General features: G+C 39.7%; 1 protein-coding gene across 1 annotated transcript; it reads left to right on the forward strand.

The window, feature by feature from the left end:
- Positions 1-2,639: 2,639 nt before the first annotated feature.
- camlg (calcium modulating ligand) lies at positions 2,640-11,098 on the forward strand. The gene is made up of 4 exons (XM_030747092.1): positions 2,640-2,954; positions 6,323-6,765; positions 6,908-6,973; positions 8,492-11,098. The coding sequence occupies exons 1-4, from the start codon at positions 2,804-2,806 to the stop codon at positions 8,681-8,683; spliced, it is 852 nt and encodes a 283-aa protein (XP_030602952.1). The 5' UTR covers positions 2,640-2,803; the 3' UTR covers positions 8,684-11,098.
- The last annotated feature ends 852 nt before the right edge of the window (positions 11,099-11,950 follow it).

The following is an 11,950-nucleotide window of genomic DNA, read 5'->3' on the forward strand; positions in this document are numbered from 1 at the left end:
TCTGTTTAAATACAGACTCTATATATGAAATATTTTAATATAATAGGATATGGGAAATTCTTTAACACAGACATAACAAAGCCATTGTGATCTTTTAATCATGCTTATTGATACTTGTATATTAAAAGACTGCATTATAGAAAGGTAAAGAAATGCTGATGATTTTAGAATAACTAAGGTGAAATGACGCTAAGAAAATAAAATGTTGGGACTTTTTAAGTGTAGTTTGTGTTTTGGTGGGTGAACAGTGTTTATTCTGTGAAAGCAAAGACTACAAAACACAACATGGACCAATATAGTTTGAATCAAGATTTTTTTTTTTTTTTGGATTTGGTCTGATTTCATACAGTTTGTAATCTATGTATTATATCAACAAAATGTATTTAGGAGCAGACAAATATGTTTTGGTCTTCATGCACAAAATGTTTTTCATAAAAAATACTGATGAAAAAAAAAACAGCTTTGTTTTTGTACAGAATTATCTTGCAGAGGACTGGATGTGAGTCACATGACTAGTGCTAAAATGACACTGGTCATTGGTATGAAGAGATGAGTAAAGAGAAGTAATAATACCACTAATTTTTTACAATGACTTGTGACCACACCTGTCAACAAGAAAGGAATTTCATTCAACACCCCAAAAATAAATTTAATAAAAATTTTTACTTGACCTGTGACTTCTCTTTTGGCATGTAGTGACCAGATAAGTAGACCCCCACCGTGAGGTACAGTGAATAAACTCTCGATTTGAAGGACATGTTTCTGTCAGCCTTTTAAAAGCAGACTAATTCTAAGCTTTTAAACTGATCGAAGATTCGAGACGTTTATTGTCAAATATACTGCAAAACAGTGGTTATGCTGAGCAATGAAATTCTCACTGCGGGTTTCCTACACAAAATAAGGAAAACTAAAAGAATAAGCATATAAAAATAATAAAGCAAGTACGATATATACTAATGAAGGGTTGAGTGTATTCACAAAGTGCAGTTGGTATGTGTATGTGTACTATTAGAATGGTAAGACATTCAGAATGCATGAGTGTTATACAGGATTGTATTACATTGTGTGCAAAATTGCAAGTGCACAGGTCTGTACTGAGAATCACTACTTTGAGTTTGCCAAGCTCTCCACTGTGCATCTGCAAAGATTGCTGAGGATCTTGGAGGATAATCCAAATTTCCTCAGCTTCCTTAGGAAGAAGAGGCCCTGTTGAGCCTTCTTGACAATCTGCAGTGTGTTGTGGGTCCAGGTGACATTTTCACTGATGAAGGGCAGAGACTGACGTGTGAATTATTAGGTGTGACTTGAGTCTTAAGTGGAACCTGAATATTGGCTTTGTCCCACATTAGTCCCCTTCCACCCATTTTCTTCCACTTTACCATTTACACTCACATGCACACCTATGGGAAAGTTATAATCACCAGTTAAGCTGCAAGCCTTTGGACTGTGGGAGGAAACCACAGCAAGAAAACCCAATGCAAACATGATGAGAACATACAAACGCCACAGGGTACTGGATTCGAACCAACAAGCCACAGTGTGAACCACTGTGCCAATGGTGAGACCTGTAGAGTCTCAGATGTACAGCTGCAGTCAGAAGTTTACATACGTTCATCATGGGCATGAATGTCATGGTAGGTTAGGGCTTTTAATCTAGCTGGCTGGCTGTCAGTCATACATTCATTCATTTTTCTTAGACCATTAATAACCTTGCTGCACTGCCTTAATATAATCAGTGACAAACAGTAGATATGAAGCAAACAAAATGATATGATTGTTTCATTTCTCATTAAATACAAAGCTGGCTGTTTTTCAACTTTGATTTCACGTCCCTTCTCGTCACTGTTTTTTTTTTCCATAGTTCAGTTGCAATGACATTAATGAAATATTTAATGTCCCATTAAATATTTTTAATATCAGAGACAGACAACTTTATTGATTCACACTGTAAATCTGCAGTGGGAAAAAGCAGAGACTGTTGTGTTGTAATAAAAGTAATAAGAATTATAATAAATTGCATATTGGCTTGAGTCTTATTGAGTCTAATATGCATTCTTGTAATTTCTAGGCAAATCACAGGAATAATTAAAAAAAAAAAACTTTAAAAAAAAAAAGGGGGGGGGGGGGGGGGGTCCTTTCATTCCAGCTTCTCAGACGTGAATTTTTATCTGAAGTGCATGGTGATTTGTATTAATGTAACAATTGTTCATTGCAGCCTATAATTGTGACACATTTTTTCTAGGAATAAAAGGCAAATTCAAAATGCATCTGTTGATGCCTACCAATGAACTAATAAACAAAATGGGCCACTTTTCAAACATTGATTCACTATTATTTTTTTTTAATGAACTTGACTAAAGAATACAACCAGACCAAAAAGGATAAATCTTCTTTTCCTATTAAAACTGCAGACCAAATGTTTTCTGATGTAATGCAGACACTCTTTTTTTTCCTTTTTTTTTACCTTTAGTGGTCCTAACGCACCGACGTGCAGTAGTTTCATGAAATCTTTAAAAAAAACAAAAAAACACTATATAAAATAAAAAATAATTATTTTTCAATAATATTTCTTTTATAAAACGTCTCACACATTTCATGCCGCGCTGTCAAATCCTCTTTGTCATTCTGGGTGACATCATCACCGTGCGCCACCTGGGCTAAGCCTCGTTGTTTCTTCGTTATGTTTACCGTCTAATTCAGTGAGCTAAGGCTTCTGTTTTGTGGACAGTGAGCTACTCAAGCGCTAGTTTTATGTACTGCGGACACAGCTTGCATTAAAGGCCAGTTTGTTTCATTTGTCGACATGGAGTCCGGGGAGGCCAACGAGGAGAAGAAGGGCTCCATGTCGGCGGCGCAGAAGAGAGCGGAGATCCGGAGGAAGAGGCTCCTCATGAATTCAGAGGACAGGATGAACAGGATTGTGGGAATCACCAAAAACGAGTCTGAAAATAACGGTATGCGGTAACAACCGATTATCTGTATTTCTGCTGGGCGTTTCTTTCCCGTTGAAACACGCTTTCGTGACAGAGACCCGCCTCATCCCGCTGCTACAGTCAGGATGCTATTACTGTCATTTAGGATCTTTTCTTATTATTTAAATATTCATGTTAACTACAGATCTATCACCCAGAAGAAGAAAATGTTCGCAGCCTGGATTCAGTCAGTAACTATCTCTGTTATCGTCAATGCACAGACTGTGGGTGGGGATCAGAAGGTGGCTCACAGGCTGCGAAGCTCCAATAAACAAAAATAATTATTAATCTCCATGCAGACAAGTCCACCTCAAGAATATAACTACAGCAATAGAGTTGACCAGATTATTAGAAGGTTCTCCAGCCAGCTTCTCCTTCCATTCCACTCTGCACCACACCTACCAAGCCCTCATGCCCTCATTATTAGGTTCCTCACTGTTATCCCTTTCTAATTATACAAAATCAGCCTTTGCAAGACTCGAATGTGTTGAAATTCTTGATTCTGCAGAGGAGCTGGTACTGGAACCATCAGTTGTGACAGGTCCTGAATTTCATTATATATGCTCAGACCTCGCTTTCTTTACTCCCACTCATTCCTGATATCACTGTAAAGCCATGGGAAATAGCAGTTTAAAAAATTATGATGACATTAACTTCCCAGGAGAACTCCAACAACACAGACAAGCTGGATTTGAAATTTAAAAGCATGCCACGCCTCATGAGAGTCTTCAGTCCAGGGGGACCCACCAAAAACAAGCTCACTGGACTACAGGCCATTATCTACAGTGTGTTGTCTCTGAACTGAAGTAAACACATAGCTTAGATTTTGTTTAGGGGTCTAATTACAAATCTTTTTTCAAAGATCATTAATGAGAACTTTGTGACTCCATAGTGTGGTGGCTTACACATTTGCTTGCCAAGCAGACGGCTGGTTTGATTCCAGCTGAAGACACAAATCCCCTGTAAAATTCTGCCAAATCAAACATGCAGAGCTACCCGCTGCTGAAAGCAGAAAATGGCCATTAGTTGATTAGTACAGGTAGGTCCATAAATCCTTGATAATCCTTGGTCCTTCACAATTTCATCAAGCACATGTGTTTGATGACAATAAAGGCTTCTGATTTTGATTATCATTTTGCCTCGGATTTGCCTTTAAATAAAAAAAAAAAAAAACTCAAGGTGTGACTGAAGTGCAGATTTTCACCTTTAAGTCAAGGGTTTTAACAAAAGTATACACAGTCCCCTGTTTTCAGAGGCTCAAATGTAATTAGACAAACTAACATAATTTTAATATAACAGGGATCTGGCCAGAAAAAATTCTCAGCCTGGCACTATTGGAGGATTGGATGGGGGGGCAGTACCTCAGCTCAGCGCAGCGTCGGGCGATCAACTACTGGTTAGAACCCTGATAGTAAAGACTGTTTTTATACTGGGGTGAAAATTTTTTGTGGTTAATGACTTCCTGAAATCTAGAACCTGCCAGACCTTTGCTGCACCCGCCTTCAGCTGGTGTTTGTTGGTCTCTCTACATTCAGTTTTGCCTTTAGTTAATGAAAATCATGCTCTATTGGGTTGAGATCAATATTTAATAATATCCCATTTATTTGCCTTGAGAAACTCTTGGGCTGCTTTTACATCAATAAACAGTAGTGACCCACTGGCCATCCATAACATACATGCCCGTCCATAACATTGCCTCCACTGTGCTTGACAGATGATGATATGCTTTTGATTTTGAGCTGTTTTTGTGTTTTTTCAGCCTGTTGATGGCCTCCCTCATTTGTACTGACATCTCTTTGGATCTCATATTGAGAGTTCCAGTGAACAGCTACCAAATGCTTGGAATCAACTTCAGATCTTTTATCTGCTTAGTTTAATTTATCTGCTTCATCATGAATTACTGAGGGAATAGGCCTCACCTGGCCACCAAACCACTTGTCTGAAAATGGAAGATTATGTCTAAAAATGGCTGTAATTCCTAAACAGTTAATGCAAAACTTTTGTTAATCCTTTGGATTAAAACTTTAATCATATCAAAAATTTTTGATTTCAAATTTAGGATTGATTTGGTGGTGTACAACACTACAAAAATGTTTCATTGTCCAAAAATATATGGAACATACAGTACCAGTCAAATGTCTGGACCTTCTAATTCAGTGGTTTATCATTAATTAAAGTGTCTGCGTTGTTGATTAATACTAAAGTCATTCAAACTATGAAGAAATACATATGGAATTATTTAGTAAAGAAAAAAGAAACCAGAATATGTTTTATATTTTATATTCTCCTCTTGCTTAGATGACAGCGTTCCACATCTTGGCATTTTCTCATCTTTATAAGAAAATCACCTGGAATGGCTTTCAGTTAACAGCTGTGCCTTGGCAAGAGTTAGTTTCTTGAATCTCTTGCCCTCTTAATGTGTTTGAGACCATCAGTTGTGTTGTGAAGAGTCACACACACATCTCAACAACTGTTCAGATAGGACTGCGTGAATCTGGACTTTATGGTCAAATTGCTGCAAAGAAGCAACCTCTGAGGAAGAAGAGCAAGAGGAACAGAATGGTTTGTGCCAAGGAACACAAGGAATGGACATTAAACTAGTGGAAATCTGTTCTTTGGTCTGAGTCCATATTTGAGATTTCCCATCATGTCTTTGTAAGATGCAGAAAAGGTGAGCGGATGGTTCCTACATGCGTAATTTCCACCGTGAAGTATGGAAGAGGAAGTGTGATGGTATGGGGGTGCTTTGCTGGTGTCACTGTTGATGATTTATTCAAAATCCAAGGCGCACTTATTAACCAGCATGACTACCACAGCCTTCTGCAGCGACATGCCATCCCATCTGGTTTGCGCTTAGTGGGACCATCATTTGTTTTTCAACAGGACAATGAACCCAAACACACCTCCACGCTATTTGACCAAGAACGAGGGTGATGGAGTGTTGCGTCAGATGACCTGGCCTCCACAATCACCTGATCTAAACCCACTTGAGATGGTTTGGGATGAGTTAGACCGCAGAGTGAAGGCAAAGCAGCTAACAAGTGCTCAGCACCTCTGAGAACTCCTTCAAGACTGTTGGAAAACCATTTCAGGTGATTACCTCATGAAGCTGACTGAGAGAATGCCAAGAGTGTGCAAAGCTGTAATCAAAGCAAAAGGAGCCGACTTTGAAGAATCTAAAATCTAAAGCAAAATTTGGTTTGTTTAACACTTTGAAGTTTACTACACGATTCCTCATGTGTTCCTTCACAGTCTGGATGACTTCAGTATTAATTTACAATGTAGGAGATAAAAACAGTTGACAAATCATTTTAGCACCAACTAATTACCGATTATATCCTCTTCATCAGGAGCATCTCGGCATCCCGCAGAACCCCGGTTCCATCTGCCTCTAGAGCCATGGTCGTCCTCCTCAGCTTCTCCTAGACCGTCTCCAGGGATTGGCAGTCACTCCCACAGCTCAACCCCAGAGAGGAGGGGCTCACCCCTGCCAGAGCTCTCCAGCGAGCCACCCGGAGGATCCTCGGAAGATGACATCGGAGGAGTCCGACGGAGACCGAGGGGTGAACGGCCGTCAGATGAGCTCAGTGGCTCACCGCGTCGAGGTTTTCTCTCTGCGTCGTACCTTTCTCGTTTTGATGATGCCATGAAGCTTCGGGGTCAGCTGGCCAATGAAAAGCCAGCCGAGGACGGAAGGTCGGATTCAGAGGAGTTTGATCCCTTCAGGGTCTTCAGGCTCATCGGCAGCATCCTCCTTGCTGTTTTTGTCAGGGTTTTTGTCTGCAAGTATCTGGTGAGCTTGTGGTTTTTAACACAAACTAATAAGTGCACTAATATAGAGGTTGTTTTTATTACATATTACATTTTGATACCAAGTATTGATTTTTATGTTAATGCTACATTTTTATCTTTTTTTTTTTTTCTTTCCATTTTAGTCAATATTTGCTCCATTTCTGACCCTTGAACTGGCCTACATGGGATTATCCAAATACTTTCCAAAGGTGAGTTTTTTTTTTAGGACTCTCACTGCTCTATATACACACAGTATATATATCAGCTGCAGACAGTGCAAATAATACTGTACTTGTATTTTTCCATTTACAAATGAAAAATAAAATGCATACAATGGCCTGTTGTGGTTGTTCTGACGTAGTTGTGCTGTGACTGACAACCCAGTCTTTTAGCTACGATCTCAGTGATGGTCACATCCAAAGTGAAAATCAACTAAAAGCTAAGTTCATACAAAATACAGTATTAAAATGGACGTAAGGGTCTAGAGTACACCTATGAATTCACAGCCTTTAATTCTGCAGCTGCACTAACATGTCTTCACTGCTGTGTCTTCAAAGTGGACCAACCAGTTATATCCAACCCCCATCACGTGTACGCTTGTCATTGGATTACTAGTTGAACAGAACTTCAAATTTATTGGATTGCATGTCTAGGGAGTGGAAGTTGCCACAACGTAAGGAAAACACAAACTCTAGGTAACCCGTCTAAGCCAAAAGACTCCCTTCATGTACAGTAGGAAATAAAACGCAACTTAATCCTGCACTTTCTTAGGTATACCTTTTTGACTGCTGGACATGATGATGATGACCTGATGAAGTTCAAACTGAGCGTCAGAATGGGGATGAAAGGAGAATTAGGTGATTTTGAACATGACAATTAGCTGCTGTTGCCAGACGGGTTGGTCTGAGTGTGCCAGCAGCTGCTGATCTTCTGGGATTTTTTTCCACACAACCATCTCTAGGGTTTACAGAGAATGGTCCAAAAAAGAGACAATATCCAGATAGCGACAGTTCTCTGGATGAAAATGCCTTGTTGATGCTAGAGGAGACCAAACTGCTCTGAGCTGATAGGAAAGCAACAGTAACTCAAATAATTTGTTAAATCTCAAGGTATGCAGAAGAGCATCTTTGAATGCAAAAATACCCTGAACCTTGAAGCAGATGGGTGAGAGCAGCAGAAGACAACACTGGGTGTTTCTGCTGTCAGCTAAGAACAAGAAACTGAGGACACAGTTCACACAGGCTCACCAAAATTGGACAGTAGCAGAGTGGAAAAATGTTGCCTGGTCTGATGAGTCTTGATTTCAAAATTTGGTGTATCGTTGCTGACCATAGTCTCTGGAGCTTGAAAAAAAGGCAACTGGATTTCTTTAAGTTTCTTGAAGTTTCACCTCATCCAAAAGGCTTCTTTATTTCTAAAACCAAATGGTGGAGAGTCCCAGGTATTTAAACCTTAATGGGGGTTGTTCCCTGGAGTTGATCTTTGACCCACTATTGTTCATGTTCTTTGGGAGACCTCAATAGGTTCTGATAGAGTGGGGCGAAGTCTCAGTGGTTTCTGGTGAAACTGCTGATTGTAATGACCCACGCCTTTTTTTTTTTTTATAACACCTTGGCACATGTGATTATGCACATGAACAATAGTGGCAATTTATTATTTTATTAACTTAAAAAAAGATTACTTAATAATTTTCATATAATTTGCGTGCTATACTCCTGTTTCTCCAGGTAGAGAAGAAGACCCAGACCACTGTGCTAACTGCTGCCCTGTTGCTGTCCGGCATCCCCGCCGAGGTCATCAACCGCTCCATGGACACCTACAGGAGGATGGGTGACGTCTTCGCTGACCTCTGCGTCTACTTCTTCACCTTCATCCTCTCACACGAGATACTGCTGCTCATTGGCTCAGAGACTCCCTGATAGGTTAAGAGGACCTCAGTAACCCTCCCCCTCATTTTTGCTGTCCCCTCCCATCTCCTATAGCAACAAGGCATGCTCATTCGCGCCCTCTGGTGCTTGTTTGTTGTTGATAGTCTGGAGGCGACCCCCTGCTGCCTTATGATCAGGGCTGCACGTGCCGCCTGGACGAGTGCTCATTATTTCAGCTTTTTTGGGATTTCACTAACGCTAAAGCGACACCCGACCACAAAGTTCGGTGTTTTGGTACAGACCTCCAGGTTAATTTTACTCTGAACAGAAGCTGTGAAACCTGTGTTACCTGTGTGTAAAGAATGTACTGTCATTTATTGCGCTGAAGGATATTTCTTTGTCAGATATAGTGCAAAAAATGGAAACCTGTCACACTGAAGAGTGGACTACAGTAGCAGTCATCACAGCGGGCAGCCACAGATTGCATTTAACTTATGAAGGGGAAACACTGGAGTCTCCTCAAAGGCTGGGTGATGATTTTAAATATGACACCAGACGGAGCAATTATTTTTGCCGAACAAAATGGCCCAGTATGTTTAGTCATAATACTTTGAATTATTGCCCAGCCCTGAGTCATTCTGTGGAGTAATAACCTCCAAAGATGATGCTTAGTCTGAGCAGGGTGTCATATTTTCAGCGAACGCCGCAGGTTGATTCCTCAGCAAGCTTCTAACTCTTCTGTAAAACCAAATCTGCTTTCAAACTGATGAAAACTGCTGGAGAGTTTCAGCGGTAGCTGATCTCCTAGCTAGTATTAAAACACTATAATTATCTTTTGAGCAATTTATGCAGCCCTGTGCTGCAATACACAGGATCAACTCATTTTCAGTTCATGCCATTTAAACCAAACGCATAACACTGCTAGCCATTTAGACTAAAATGCTTCATTCGCACATTTTGTAAACAAATCCTCATCTTGAATGAGGCGAAAGGAAAGTGAAGTGGCTACACCCTTGCAGAAAAGAGGTTTAAGAAGTTTCTTGATACTTAATGATTGCGAGTATGAATTAAATTGACAGAAGCAGCTGCTTCCTGTTCCTTCTCATACGGTACATCACCATCCCTGCTGATTGCTGTGTCCACCCCTCAAGCTCTAGACTACATAGAGATGTGACAGTTGTGTCACAAATAACAACCGTCACTGAGGTCCAGAAGAAAATCTCCTGCAAAAAAACCCAAAAAAACAGTGTGGCTGCATTTGACTTGAGTAGTCTTTGGAAAATACACGCCCTGAGATTAATGGCAAGATTCAGAAATTTGCTTTCTGACTTTGTTCTCAGGTTTATTAATTGTGCTTTTTTGTGAATACTGTAATTAATCTCAGCGATCTAGCAGTTATCTTGCTCCTCCCCAGCTGAAAGAGTGGAGATGGTCGGATGACCTCCATCACTGCTGCACAGCCTACTGAGAACAAATAGCTGGAAGGGGAGGAATGGCTATAGGAACAGGCCAGCAGGCAGACCTGGATTTAACACACTAATGATCTAAATGTTGGAGAAAGAGCCGTGTCAAACATTTTTAGCCACTGGAAAGCGCTGACTTAGAGGTCTTAGGTTGAGGTCGGAGAGGAAGAACAAAACTACTGTAAATCAACAGAGGAAAAATGACAGAAATTCTAGATCGCCTCAAACTGTGAACTTCTTTGATTTTTACGAAACAAACACTTACAGAGACGGCCCTCCACCCTTTTGTTAGAGATTTAAAAGATATTCAAGTATTGAAGAGCTTTCCTTTTTTGAGGGGTTTTCTTTTCCTCGTAGCAGCGCTTTAAATCATGTTTTCTTTTGTGATCTGTCTCCTGGTGTTTGGGAAGGGTCCACTTACTTTATGAACAAATTTCCTCCTTTGTTTACATCACATGAAGGATTTAGCCCTCGAATGTTTAGTGTATGGTATTAACGCTCGACCGTGAGCTTAAAACCGCAGCAAACTTTATACACGGTGGGGATATTTTGGGGATTTTACTGGAAAGTGCTGTCACTGCAGTTTTGTGAGAGGCAGTGGGAGTTTGTACGCTTATTTGTGTCGAGTAATTCTGGTGACATATCCTGCTTTGCTTTGCTCAAAACACTCATACATACTTGCATAAATATACAGTATGCTCTCTACTTCTGTGCTGTCCTTGTTTCATATTTGTAATTTTAACCTGATTAATTTATAAATGTGAATATTTTTTTTTTCATGTAAATGAATTGGTGTAATTTATCCTACAGTTTGTCTGACCTACTTGATTGTTTTTTTTGATAACATAAATTTACAGATAGACTGTTTTTAATGGCTCTTGCAGTATCTTACATATTTGAACGTGAGTAACAAATGTAGTGTTGATGTGATGTAAACGGTCTCTGCTCCAAAAGAAGAATGAGCAACAGAACAATTCATACCAAATAAATACTACTTGTGTGACTCGGCTCCTATTTATTTGTTCAACAAGGATAGTTCCTAAGCTGATAAGTTAAGGGAATTTAAATAATAAAAGGTTTTTAAATATTTTGAATTTACACTCACTGGCTACTTCATTAGGTACCTTTAAAACAGGAGAAACATACATTTGATCAGAGACAAAGTCCTGCATCACGTCACCATCATTTATGCGATGGCCACAGTTTTTATAAAGATCTGTGCCAACATAAAATTATTCCAAATATACTTTAATTCCATTTTAATGAACCTATCTAGAGATGTTGAACTTACCATGACAGTATTACAATAAAGAAATATTTGGTCAGCAGCGATGATCTGAAGATGATTTTTATTCCTTTGTTCACAGTGTCATTCACGTCAATCTGTGGGAGATGTAATGCTTAATGTAATTTCACTTTGATGTAAGTAATAATAATGGGTCATTTATTAAACCTGCATTGGTTTTATTTTGAATCCAAGGTAGAAAATTGTTTAGCAAAATAAAATTCTTCGACTTCTGATAAGCACAGGATGATATATATTGTAACGTTGTAAACACACTTCCACAGTCGGCGATGTTCACAACAAAGGTCGTCTTTATTAGCAGAAAAACGGCTGCTGTAGGCCACAGCCACGCCAACCACAACTACAACAACGGAACAGCAACACACACACACAGGCAAGCTCTCGGTCTTTTCTCTCTCTCCATGCTGCCTTCACGAACCTCCCGAACAGTCCGAAATCCCACAACATCAACACGCTCTCTAACTAAGAGAATCGCTACAATCTTTTTTTAATTTAAAAGATATGGCATAAGCCACTAGTGGAGGATTCGCTCTGAAGAAGGCACTGGAC

The sequence above is a fragment of the Archocentrus centrarchus genome, chromosome 14 (assembly GCF_007364275.1).
Source record: "Archocentrus centrarchus isolate MPI-CPG fArcCen1 chromosome 14, fArcCen1, whole genome shotgun sequence".
NCBI classification, from domain to species: Eukaryota; Metazoa; Chordata; class Actinopteri; order Cichliformes; family Cichlidae; genus Archocentrus; species Archocentrus centrarchus.

Bases quoted from the DNA above. Each gene is read 5' to 3' on its own strand.
- camlg (XM_030747092.1), top strand. From the start codon at position 2,804: ATGGAGTCCGGGGAGGCCAACGAGGAGAAGAAGGGCTCCATGTCGGCG. The intron at 6,766-6,907 runs GTGAGCTTGTGG...TTTCCATTTTAG, and splicing joins TTTTTGTCTGCAAGTATCTG to TCAATATTTGCTCCATTTCT. The intron at 6,974-8,491 runs GTGAGTTTTTTT...CTGTTTCTCCAG, and splicing joins TATCCAAATACTTTCCAAAG to GTAGAGAAGAAGACCCAGAC.